Below are 13984 nucleotides of genomic sequence, written 5' to 3' on the forward strand. Positions count from 1 at the left end.
ATTCAAGAATTGAGTATCTTGATCTAAAAAAAAAATTACTTCTGTTTAACAAACTAAATTATCTAATAAATACAGTTTTTTGGTAGAAACAGTTTTTTTGAAAGCCAACATTTTCCGCTGACGATGAATATTTTAAAAAGATAAAGCAATTAACAGCAGCAATAGATCAAAAGTGATAAATCTCCACAGAAAAGAAAGATCTTCAGAGGAGCTCAGCATAATTGAATGCAAAACAACAAAATAATACTAAAAATTAATGAGCTCCTCACACTATTAGATTAGACTCTAACTAAACTCCATCATATTTTATGCAAAACAGCAAAAGCAGACTTGTGCCGTTTGTCTCAAAATGAATTCTGCATATGGAGAAACTGAATTCATTCGGAGAAGCAGAAGATTAATGATGTGAGGTAAGCCACGGTCTCACAGAGTTCATCCTCCAGCGACTGCAGGTGTGGATGTGTCCGCAGTCACTCTGTTGGTGTGGGCATGTAATGTAATCAAGGTAAACACAATGGGCAGCGTGTGTAATGACCCTGTGCACTGGTGCAGCACTTCTCAAATTGGATCCTGCACATTCATTAATATGAGCTGAAAGAGGAAGCTTCAGAGTCATTTCGGAGCAGCCATAGACGGCACATCTCAGGTATTAATTTGTTGATAAAGGCGGACTGTTTAAGGCTTAAACCACATTCAAACTCCACTGAAAATTTGAATTCCTGTGATAGCTTAGACTAATTTAGCACTGTCTGCTGGAAAATTACTCTAAAAAAGACATCATGAAAAGGTTTTCTTATTCGCTTCAAGAAAAACCACTTAATCATCCCGGACGAGCCCCCAAGTTGTTGAGGTAACCTGCCAACCTCCCTGAGATACAAAAATTGTGTTTATACATTACTAAATTTATTTAAAAGTATGTAAATAATAATTATCTTTATCAGTTGAATCATCTGGAAACATTAAATGTAAAAACTATTAAACACTTGATTTGAAGAATTTAAATCACTTTGCTTGCCAGTAGCTGTCTCACGTAAATGCTATCTCTGCTGTGGAGCAACACTAAACTTTATGTTTGGAAAAAAGCTAAATTTCCGTCTCCTCCTGAAATCTAATTTATGTTGGAAAGTAAAAGCTGAAGCAGGAAAAAAAACCAAAGTGACATCAGAAGATGACTAACCGGATGTTGGCCGATTTGGCCTTCAGGTCGCTCCAGCGCTGGTTCATGTCATCCAGCCTGTGTTGGAGGAACACGGCCTCCTCCGAACTCCCCAGCGCTTTGACCATCTTCGACTTGTTCCCCTCCACACTCTTGAAAATGTCATTGTGAGAGTCGATCTCCGCCTGGATGTCCTGCAGGAAGACACAAGTGGATTTCTTTGAATAGGTGCATCACCAAGGACGACAGGGTCTGTGAATAAGTCGCCTAAATCTGTCAAAGAAATAACAGATTTTCATGCATAGATTAAACAAAGTTCATGGGGAACGTTGGCATAAATTTTTAGGGAAACTCCAAAAGCTGCGGTGGAGGATACTTTAGGTCACAGTGACATCTTAATGACCATTTCTTTAGTTTTTCAGGATAAGGCTAATACCATTTAAACACCTTTATTACGTGTGCATCCTTGATAACCGTCTACAGAGGAGCTGTTATGTCTAACCTTTGGAGCACAAATCAGTGACAAGCTTATAAAGTCAGTGAACAAGGTGAGTTGGAGGTTTTCAGGCTACTGCTGTTGTTTCTACACAGTCGGAATTAAACCCACCGAAGATGTATTTTCTCTGGGGGTCATCCAAAAGAGTTTAATTTTTATTGTGAAAATTACTCTGCTGACATTTTATAAAGGCCACAATCTGGCAAGTTTATGCCGACTGTTAATGAGAACTGGAGTGAGTGACCCCTCCCACTTCATGATCCAAACAGGAAGTACCCGCTCCAAGACTTCTAGTGAGAAATAAACAGTAAATACATGGAGACAATACCTTTCTTTATGTTCTTGGTAATTCGATTTACATTTTTTACTGTAGTGCAAGTTATAAACTGGTAAATCGGATCAATAAAAGTACGGAGTCTTACGTCGAACGTTCAAAACATTTGACTGATAGAGGCTTGTATTCCTCACTAATTAGTACAGTATTTACTGAATTCATAGTTTTGTAGGGCTGTAGGGGCACCCTAGAAATTTCCCAGAAGTCTCTGCGAAATCCAGTGTGTATTGTAGCTATCTGATGGGTAACCGTTGCTTTAACACAGGGGTGTCAAACTCAATCCACAGGGGGCCAAAATCCAAAACACACCTTAGGTTGTGGGCCGAGCAGGATAAACATTTATTGAACACTTCAAAACCGTAACTTTTTAACATAATTATGAGCTAGATGTATATCATTACCTGCAATAATGCTAATGTGAATGCTGTAAGCTAAACTTGGCCACTGAAGATGCTAGTGCTGATAGCTGAGGATGCTGAAATTGACAGCTAAAAATGCTGAAGCTGATAGCTAAAAAACACTAAAGCTAAAATCTAAAAGAAAAAAAAATTAGGTTAGCCAAAACAGCTAGCATGTAGCTGAAATATTAGCTAAACTCCAAAACAGCCTAAAAACATCTTCACAAAAGCCAAAACAGTCCAAAAAAACTAGCAGAATGCCCATTTTTGTAACTTTAAAGCCGTAACTTTTTAACCTAATCATGAATAATAAAAAGGCAGGAATTTTTTTCCAGAATATATAAACTTAAATCTTAAATAATTTTCATTATTTTACTCTCCATGAAACTATATTTTGTCCAAATTATACAAGTTAGAAATGAGCGCAAAATAACACAAGTTAACAAAAATAATAAAATTATCTGGAGGGCCGAATGGGGTTGGATCTGGCCCCCGTGCTTTGACTTTGACACATGCTCTGATAGAAACTTAGGTCAAGTTAGCATTAGCCGTCCTATGGGAAATCGCTTTAAATGTTAGCATCAAGCTAGTGGATCTCAGATTTATGTGCTAAATCAATTTCTATTTTTATGAATCGATAATTGATTTGTTAAGCTTAAATTGATTCAAATCGATTAAATGATTTTAATCAACCTAGCCCTAGAATTCGGACATAAGATTATCCTGAGCCCGCTTAAAAGTGGTGGGGGTGTGGCCTTCCAACAAGCCCACTCCTGACTGGCAAGAGTGGTTGCCTTAAAAATGAATGACCAATCACAACTTTTTGGTTCCAACATGGCAGCATCAGTATTGCAAAAAATTGGTGACTGAACTGACTTAATTTTATCAGTTGTTTTCTATAGGTGACGTCCAGTTCTCAAGTACAGTCAATGCGAGATATAGAGCAACAATGCTTTTCTGAAAGGTCATGTTTGTGTCTGTGACAAAGCAGGATTCCAGTGTGTGGGCGCAACAAACCCGTCCACCACACAACCACATCTCAGCAAGTGTGCATGAGTTTGTTTGAAAGGACTGAACCACAAGAGAGGGGGGGGGGGGGGGGGTGACGCAGGCAAAGGATCCTGTCAAACGCTTTATTTTTAGATGTGTAAAACCGCTCTGTTTCCCTTCTCTCTCCCGTTCAACTGGGACTCTCCTCAGCTCAGCCTAAATCAACTGAAGATAAAGATGCCGGCGTCACGGGCGCGTCGTGACAACAACGCTTCCATGCAGCACAGAGGCAGATCGCAAATGAGCCAAAACGTCTGTACGTTTCAAACCTCGCTCCCGAGTTCAGCCGTCGTCAGCACTGTATACACATGCATAAATGCATCGAGGGGTGACATATATGAATATTAAAAAAGGTGTCAAAGTGGCTTAACAGCTGATATTTGTTTATAGGCTGCAAAAAGCTGGAAACTGTGACTGAATAAACACATTTAAATATATCTGGATATTAAATACCTGATCCACATGAACCTTTTAAACCCACAAATAAAATATGCTAGACAAATAATCTAACATGAAATCCTAATCTATGATAATCAAGATTGATAATACGGATTAAGAGTAAATACAATTCCAACTAAACACAGAAAGTAATTTATTTGTTTTCCTGAAAAGAAAATATTTGTTGAAAATGTATGTATATGTACTCTGGACAACGTTCAATCATACATGGACATACAAGGAAATATGTTTCCTACGAAAATATAATTATAATAATTCTAGTTTCCACTAGTTTGATCAAAAATACATTTTCAGATTTTTGCCTTCTAATCAAAATATAAATCAATTTAAAGTCATTGTGTTTATTTTATTCCCTTGTATTACTTTTGAATAACTAAAAAATATAGTTTTTTGTTAATTTAGGTATTGTACTAAAAATTATAATTATTTTACATTTATAATTATTATAATTGTTTTAACTGTATTTTATTGTCTTGCGTTGATGGCATTTGGCCCAGATCTCCTTTGAAAAAGAGATCTAATCTCAATGGGATTTCCTGGTAAAATAAAGATAAAATAAAAAATAAATAAATACGTAAAAAAAACTTTCAGAATGATCCATAGACATCAAATAGGATCAATTTCCTAAACTTATAGAATGACAATCGAGCGAAGAGTACACAATTCCGATAAACCACAGTCTATTATAAACAAATGGGAGTTTTGTTTTTTATCTTTTAATCTAATCCAATTAAAGGGGTTTTTCAAAATAAAGTTCACACCACTACATAATAACCCTCCTCTCCAGTGAAATATTAAGCATTTTCTACAAGTTACACATTAGTTGCAATTAACAAAGATAACACGATCACAAAATAAGAGTCAAGAACATCTGAAAGGATGTGAGATGAGCAGGAGAATGTGCATTCTAGTCATGATTTAACCCTTTTTTGCAAAACAATCCCATCACCCAACGCACTGACGACACAAAATAACAATAGTTTAAGGATTCCTGGCAAAGAAATTAAGCCCCTTCATCACTAAAACAAATGCTTTTGGCGTCTGCGGTGACGGGCTGCACAGTGTGGAGAGCCAGAAGCCATTCATAACAAAAGCTGCAGCGCGACTGTCTGCTGTGATCTGCAAACCATAAGATCACAAAAGGTAAAAGGAGAAAGAAAGAAAGTAGACAAGAACAAAAAACCGACTAACCGAGAGCAAAAAGACAGAAACACTTTGAGCCATTAAGCCAGATGGCTGTTTTTCAAGTCATTACCCAAGAGCTTCCCTTCCCTATTCAACTTCCACATAAAGCAGAGCGTACAGAAAAAACAACACTGGCACATTCATGCACCGGATAGAAAGCGTGACCTGTGTGGCGCACATTCATTTTTGAGAAGTTTCAAAGCCTCCACTGACCGACGGAAGGTTTACGTATGCTGATGCGTTTCCTGATGGACCTCAGGTTAGTGAAAGATCAGCTTCTTTCACTCCAGCATGCAAAAATAAGAAAAATAAAATCATCAGGTTCGTAACGACTGGCCTCTGTTTGACCCACCGGCCAGAGGAAATCAAATGACTCCCATTCATAAACGTGAAAGCTTTTAGGTTAAATCAGGCGAAATAACCGACATGAAGAAGTGGAAACCAGACGCGAGCAAGTTGAACAATTTAGCCGCAGATCATTTAATAATACGTTTCCCTGGAAGCTAAATAGAAAGCAGACAAAGCCCAAAATGACAATTTATATTATAAACAATGAGCCTCACTGTGCTAAACCATGTGAAAGTCTGCTTTAACAAATTATGTCGAATTCTGGGCTCTGCGTGACATTCCTTCTGGGTACTAACCCACTTTAAGCAGCCCAGCAGGCAAGAAATTATTATTTTATATAAACAAGTTTAATAATGAGTGCTCATAAAACTAATTACAACAGCAAACACAAGGTGAGGTTTGCCGGTTCTTTAATTCTGCTGTTTCTTTTTTTTTTCCACCCAAGGAAAAGTATTGACATGATTTTCAATATGATGCAATGATCTGAGTATTATGGGTCCCTGGGTAAAGCCTCACGTCCCAGGAATGGGTGGCCAAAGCCCAAGTCTCCAGTATCATTATTTATGTATTAATTTTTATTTTTTAGGAATTTTTTGTTCTCAAATTCCTCAAAAGTGTTCCATTTTTCTTCCATACGTTTTTGGTCCATCCATAGCTCTTCAGCTCCTTCACCTATTCAGCTCATTCAACTATCAAAATATTCAGCTGTTTTAGGAGATTCCTGTTCATTAGTTTCAACTTCATAACTCTTATATTTTTAAGCTATTCGCTTTTTTAACTCCATTGAAAACGGCTTACGGAATCTTCAAAAGCTCCTTTTTCAGCTAAAAACTTTCAGCTCTACAAAACATTACAACTCATGTAGACTTTCAGCTACAAAAACCATTCAACTTTTAAACTATTCAGCAGACTTTGGCCTCTTGAACTTGTATTTTTATTCTTAAAACGCCCTACAGTTTTTAAGATTTTGCAGTTCAAAGTCGACAGGTCGTCTTTGAGTCAGTTTTCAGTTATGACTGAAACTTGCAAATTTGGCACCAGTTGAAAACTGTTACAAGAGTGGGGCAGTTTTTTATGTTATTTTGGAGTTTAGCTAATATTTCAGCAACATGCTAGCTGTTTGGCTAATTTAGACTTTTTTTTAGCATTTTAGGCAAATTTAGGCTTTTTTCACTTTTTAGGGTAATTTTAAGTTTAGCAAATATTTCAGCTTTATGCTAACTGTTTTGGCTAAATTAAACATATTCCCAGAATTGCAGGTTAATTTGGCATTTAGCAAATATTTTAGCAAGCTATCAGCTTCAGCGTTTTCAGCTATCAGCTTCAGTGTTTTTAGCTATCAATTTCAGCATCTTCAGCTATCAGCACTAACATCTTCAGTGGCCACATTCAGCTTACAGCATTCACACTAACATTATCACAGGTAATGCTAAATATCAAGTAAATAAAACTACTCTAATTTATCATCTTGTCATATTTTGATCTTTTTTTATTGGGTATATTATATTTGGGAAAAATTACCCAGCAAAAGTGATGGTGTAACTTTTTATAGCAAAAGTGTTCAAGGGTTAGTGTGAAATAAAAGAGACAAATACCTGTTCAAACTTTCTGAGTAACTCGTGCAAACTGAAGTTCAACCCAATCATTGTGGAGCGTGGGCTGTGGCTCCTCCCACTGCCACCGGCATCTACATCTTTTACAGTGTTGCACAGTTCGAGGGATGTTTAAGACTACCCAAACAAGTCCTCCAAGTGTCCAAGTGTAGCGTTTCGAGTTCAGGGTTCAGAGCATAAAGGAATCCAGAGTTTGGGAGACTTGGAATCCGGACGAAAAAAAACTTGGCACAAAATAAAAATCCTGACTGAAGCCGTTTAGCAGGCGATTTACACACTCCACACATCCCTCCGTGGTACGCGTACACGTAGTCTGCTGTGCGTGCACGCCCAATCCCACGCCATGGTCGTAGCATCCTCCTGTGAGGGGGTGAGGGGAAGTCAGCTACCCCGTAGCCATGCTGGGACTTAACGATGATGGGTGCCAGTGGAGGATCGACAAAGATACCGCTGAAGGGTGACAGCTGAGTTCCTTTAGCCAGGAATGGGGCATTGAGATTGGGATAGAAATACAAAAAAAACTTGGGTGGAGGTCTGCAAAGTTGAGATTACAGCTTTGTGTCTTGAGGGAAGAGAAAGCTGATGGAAACCTCAGTATTCAAGGACAGGTTTGCCCCTCTCCCTGAGCCCTGGTGTGATTTTCTTCCTCCTCTTCTCCTCCAGGCATGAAAGGAGATGTTTATGTGATATCCAGCGGTCCAAACTTCTTCTCAATTACTTAGATAAAACTCCATACCCTTCAGGAAAACAGAACAAAGAGACGCATGCGTCGCCCTCTTCTTTCCCCGAGTATGGTTCTGGTAGGCTAGAAGAGCCATCTCTATATCTGCCTCAAAAGCCTGTCAGGTCTGGCCCCGCTCCGTCACACCCTCCATAATCACAGCCACGACTGGCCCACTTAGTCAAAGAATGTCTTTTTGTTGGAGCCACATGTTCTCAGAGAGCCGCCTCCAGGCTCGGCGTTAAGATCCTGTGTGGAGAGTGTGACTTGACGGCCTCCCGATTGTCTTGAAAAAAGTAGAAGCAGCTGATTTGTCTCCTCAGCCCTTTAGGACGAAAAAAAAAGTTCCTTCAAAGTTGAGTTTCCTCTCTTCTTCAACTTTTTCCCCCCTTCAAAAAGGTCAAACTTCCACGCCGCATATCTCCAGTCCTTTCTCCTCCACTGTTGCTCTTGTGGCTGGCCACTAGTCCCAGTCTATCACACAGCTGTTTATTATTTTAATCAGTATCCTCCCTTTCCCCTCCTCTCCCTACCTCTCTCTGGCCTAAACCAATTCAACACACCCACTTCCTGAATCCCCCACCACCGGAAAGCATGGCAGATGGGCGAAGGGTTTCAGAGCAAAGTTTGGACACATCGAGAGAAAAAAGACAGAATTTCATTCAGAAGGGAAGGAGGAACGAGTCAATTTAAAGCACATGTGTCAAGGTCAAGTAATTATATCGGACCCTCCAGATCATTTTATTTTATTGTTATTAATGGCCCGATGTTATATTTTGCACATTTCTAACTTGTATAATTTTGACAAATATATTTTTATGAAGAGTAAGATATTGAAAGTTCTTTATGGTTTAAGATAACTTGTAACTTGTAAGCTAACTTGTATAATTTTGACAAAACATGTTTTTAATGGAGAGTAAAATATTAAGTTATTTAATGTTTTAAGTTAATTTATTCTGCCTTTTTATAATTCATAATTATGTTAAAAAATTATGGTTTTGAAGTTTAAAAACCATCTTTCTGATAGCTTTTTAGACTATTTTGGCATTTACTAAGATTTTTTTAGGCTATTTTGAAGTTTAGCTAATATTTTAGCTAAATGCTCTCTGTTTTAGCTAATTTAAACTTTTTTTTTTTTTAGTTTGTTAGGCTGTTTTGGGGTTTAGTCAGTATTTCAGCTACATGGTAGCTGTTTTGGCAAATGTAGGGTTTTTTCAGTTTTTTAGGATATTTTGAAGTTTAGCTTTTTTTTTAGCTACATGCTAGCTGGTTTTCCTAACCTAGTACATAATTATGTTAAAAAGTTACAGTTTTAAAATTTTAATTTTAGTGTGTTCAATAAATGTTTCTCCTGTTCGGCCTGTGACCTAAGTTCTGTTTTAGATTTTGGCCCCTTTTGCGATTGAGTTTGACACTCCTGATTCAAAGGATCATAAAACAAAGAATGGTTAGAATATCTTCTAGAAACAGTTATGATCCGGTATTAAACTATGACCAACGTCAACTTTCACAAGTGTCTGATTCTGCGAGAAAAATCCTGACCGCACAAGAAAGACCATCTTTAAAGCAACTGTGGGGCAACGTTGATCTAAAATTGATTCCATGTATTAAAGTTGAATGTGGATGAGGACTGGAGCGGGAAAGTGTGCAGCAGAGCAGACGTGGGGTGTACATCAAAGACATGCAGACAGATGGCTGTCAAAGCAAGAGAAAAAAAACACAATACAACCCTACATATTCATAAGATAAATACTTTGAAGTCCGCTTAGCTAATTAAAGTATTTACATTCTTCAGGCACTTTAATGGGCTTTTTGATGTATACTGACACTTAAATGAGAGCCGAGAGGTTTTCTTAAGTGTGAGATGTAAAATTAACTGCAATGAATGTAGACATTTGATAAGCATAACTAATTAAACAGGGAATAGAAATTGAGATATAAAGGGAAAAAAGAGTGACGAAACATGTTTTGCATTATTGAAAGATTTGGGTTTTAAGAGTTTGGATTAAATGTTAATCGTTGGTATGGTTTCTTTAAGCGCACATTTTTGTCTGAGACAGAAAATCCGGCAAAAAGATCAGAGATGGAGCTGATATGAACCGAAGAGCAGAGATGATGATGGATGTTGAGCAAGCTAAAAGCAAGTACAGACTTACAGGAAGCAAAAAAGAGAAGTCTAAAAAGTAAAAATAAAAGAAGTATGTGAGCCCTGAAAAATCTGCATGAAAACTTGGTCATTTAAACATTTTTGAAGATGACTCAGGCTGGAAAAGTCCAGACCGAGTTTGCCTAATTTGGATCAAGTCCTGAACCTTGTGCTTGGTCTGAATTCAGACCACCTTAAACTGGACTATTCTGTTTCAAACCAAAGATTGTAAGTAAAAGTATGTGACTGATTAGGTCAGATACAACACTTTTTACAGGCAGAGGTGGACTTTCCATTAGGGCAAAGGTAGGCGATTATTGATTACTTATCAATAAAAGTGTCTAAAATGAATTTTAATTCCATTACTATTTAACTAGCAATCAGATTAGGCAGTTTTCCACCTAATAGAGCAGTTTTGCGGGAAATAAGGTGCGGTCAGAGGAGGCAGGTGAAACTGTGCCTCACCTGCCATCATAAGCTGTATAGCCCATCACTGATAAAGTTATAAAATGATTTCAGCTTTTAAATGCTTTACAAAACATTTCAATTCTTGACATTGATTCTGTCAACTTGTGGACAAATGAAGAAGTTTTTTGACGTTTTAACCTAGGCAAGGACTTAATACAGCCATTGGAGAGGTCCCCATTTGTTCATGGAGATGACCACCAAGAAGTAAACTAGTAAGTGTTTATGGCATATCTGTAAAAAAGTGTAGGAAGCAAAGTGTACCACATTATAAGACGTTTCCGACCAAATTTCAATGGGTTCCTGTGTCTCATTGTTGCTTGACGTTGGATCATGGTATCTTGCATTCAATTCTGTTTACACCCCATAATAACCCGGCTATGGGGGTTTTTCGGTCCAGTTGTTCCACTCCGAGTATGGAGCCTATTCAGACTGAGAAAACTCAGAGCGAACCAGAGCTCAGTCCGATTGCATACGGATAGAGACCACTTCCAAAGATGGGTTCAACAGCAATTCCTAGTCCCAGACTAGGATCCATTTGGGGTATTCAGACTGAAAATGTATTCCAGATTATTGGGGGAAACAAACTCCGGTTCGACACCAAATGTGTCCAGCCAGAATACATAACTGAATGAGACAACAATAACTATGTTTCATGTATTTTCTGGCAAACTCTTAATTTCAGAGAAAAACTACATAAAAAGTAAAGTAAAAAAAGAAAGCTCAAAACTTCCTTCAATTGTATTTGTTGCGACCGAGCTGCTAAAACATTTATTTGACCAGTTCTGTGAAATCAGACACAAAGATGCAGCCAACCACTAAAACTGGCAACAGTTCTTTTTTTTCCAAATCTTCTTAAATGCTGCATCATTTCATTTAATTATTATTTAATTATTCATTGTTTAATTGGTAATTACAATCAGAAAGTAGCATTTCCAAAAGATTTAAGAAAAAAGCACAAGATAAAAGACAGAAAAAAACACTACTTTAATTCAATGAATTGATACAAACTTTAATAATAAGGAAGAGTGAAAATACAATTTTCAAAGAATTAAATTCAGACTTAAGAGGGATATAAAGGAGCCCACGTCAAGGTCGTTCTCTACTTTAAACTCCATTTGACCCTTTTTCAACTTATTCAGCTTTCAAAATGTGTTTTTTTTTTTCTTTTTGTCAAGCCTTTAAAAACAGAATTGTTAAAGTAATTACAGTTAAGAAAAAACAAAAAGGTCACAACAGCACCATTAATCCACATTAATACTATAACTGGTTTTAGTGAAAGATTATAAATAAAACACAATATTAGGATTATTATGTAAATTGAATAAGCACCAAAAAGGGAGTAACAGGTGATAGTTTCCGCCCCCTTCCCCATCACCCACATGCATGCTCTCCTGCTAGCTTACAGCCCACATCACTGGTGTAACGAAAATAGCGAGCAATATTAGAGCCAAAAGAGACACTTAAAAAGGAATAAATCTTTTCTGGTAATGTCAAGAGGAAAGAGAAACTGTTTGGGTTTAATAAATCAAATCTAAAAAATAAAAAAAGCCAAAACGAACATCAGGGTGAAGACAAATCTGATAATCCATTAATACTATCACTTCCTACACATAGTGAAGCCGCTTCCCACACTTCAGGTTATCAGGGGTGCTCCTCTTCCTGCTGGGAGAGCAGCACCCCTCTGGGTAGATCGGGGTACTGATATGTCTGCATAGCTGTGTAATTATAAAAAAGTGCTTTATCTACAGAAAGATGATGCAGCTTTTATGCGCTTGTACATCAAAATATCCACATTTGTATAAAAAAAAAGGCAACATGTGGTGAGGAAATAGTGGAGTCCCTTCAATTATTCTTTCAACATGCCCTGTTATGTTCTTAAAAAATAGAATGACGTGTATAGAAATGAAAATATATGCATTTTTCCCCACAAACATTGCACAACTCCCGTCTGACATTCAACTGACAGCTGACCTTCACTGATGGATGGAGCTGCCACGAGAGGAGAGCTGGAGTCATAGTTCAAGCAGACCAATGATATCTTTTTCATTTCTACATAACCAAGAGTAAAAATCACGGAATTCACATGCAGACTCTTTAACAGGGAAAAGAAGATTGATCACAAGCGCTGTTTGCTGTTGTTCAGTAAACAGTTATTGATTTTGGAAAAGCTTTTTAGTGGGTCTACAAGACTCCCGGGACGTAACCTTAAGGTGGGATGAGGGGCGAGATGTATCAGTGTCTGTGTTTACTGTCTGATATGAACTACAGGTTTTGCACTAGCAGAGAGATACCAGACATGGAATTGAAGTGAGTGAAATCAAGTCTTTAAAATCCTTCAAACATTACATAAACTATGGAAGAAAATAAGTAAAATAGTTCAGTTAAGTATATTAAGAGTGGAAACGTATATATTTGCTTCCTCATGCTCTTTTTTTAAGGCAAATTTTAAACAATTTTTGAAAAACTTCATGTGTTATGTACTGCAAGTACAAATAGGTCTACTTATACAGTAATTATAATACCATAATTTACATGTGTATGCACAAATACATTTAAACACATTTAATTTCCCAATCAAGTCACAAGTAATCATCCAAAGTTTGTCTTCTTTTGTATCTTTTGTTTTGATTGCTTGAAATTAAACAATTTCAAATGCTTCGTTTTTGTTTTTTTTTGTTGTTCTTTTGAGGTCCCAGCCCTCTGATCATCTTTTGATCTATTTTCAAAGAGTTCCCCATAGTCTTTGATTTATAATTATTTCTTTTTTAGCCAAAAATCAACAAACTTGTGTCGAATTCTAGGACATAGTTTCTGCAAAGCGGCCGTAGTTCAAAAGAAATTTACCTCCGAGTTGCAGTGTAAGCCTGCTCTGACTTCCCATCATCCCTTTGTTTGCACTCTCTCTTGGTAGCTTATACCGGTGCAACAAAAATTGGAGTTTTGAGCCAGACGCCAGCTCAGATGAGAGAAACAAAGACGTTCATGGATCTATTTGTCTATAAGTGGGTGTATTGGAATGGAGTGGAGATTTTACATAACAACTAAAATCGTTTTTTAAATTAATTCTTTTTCTGCTCCCCACTCATAGTGATTTGAACAAAAATCACTCAGAAATGCAATTTTAAGCTTAATTTTCTATACATGTCTTTCATCATGAGAAATAATGTTAGAAACACCCCAAAACATGGTTTTCATTGGAGTGGGTCTTTAAATGGGTTACCTTTGAAGATGCAAAATACAAACAATGAATTCCACACAGAGTCTTGCTTTTAAAAATAAAAGAAACATAAAATCCTGGGGAGAATAAGTTTCAAGCCATAAAACATGAATGAATTACATAGAAATTTTAAAGGCAATAAACTTGCCGGACTGACTGAATGTTCACATGCTTCTGGCAATCCTCTTTTTCCTTACACAAATGTTTTTTTTTCTTTTCAAACAGCCTCGGCGTAAGAATTTCTCGAGGGGGAATAAAAGCAACTGTGACGAGATTGTTCATGCGGCTTCTGTCTGCGAGTCGCTTCAAGACACGAGTCTGACTCCAGCTGCGTTTGCTTTTGAGGGACGAGGTCAGGTGGCTCCGTCAGTTAACTTCACGCACTAATGAAGA

The 13984-nt window shown here is 37.3% G+C and overlaps 1 protein-coding gene across 6 annotated transcripts in view; it reads right to left on the reverse strand.

Annotated features, from left to right (window-relative positions):
* Positions 1–13984, reverse strand: part of utrn (utrophin) — a 184221-nt gene that overhangs the window by 69775 nt on the left and 100462 nt on the right. For all 6 annotated transcript variants that reach the window (XM_024290458.2, XM_024290459.2, XM_024290461.2 and 3 more), the window contains one exon: positions 1178–1350. In XM_024290458.2, coding sequence (XP_024146226.1) covers positions 1178–1350 — 173 coding nt within the window. The remainder of the gene's footprint in view (positions 1–1177; positions 1351–13984) is intronic.

The sequence above is a fragment of the Oryzias melastigma genome, linkage group LG24 (assembly GCF_002922805.2).
Source record: "Oryzias melastigma strain HK-1 linkage group LG24, ASM292280v2, whole genome shotgun sequence".
In the NCBI taxonomy this organism is placed as follows: domain Eukaryota; kingdom Metazoa; phylum Chordata; class Actinopteri; order Beloniformes; family Adrianichthyidae; genus Oryzias; species Oryzias melastigma.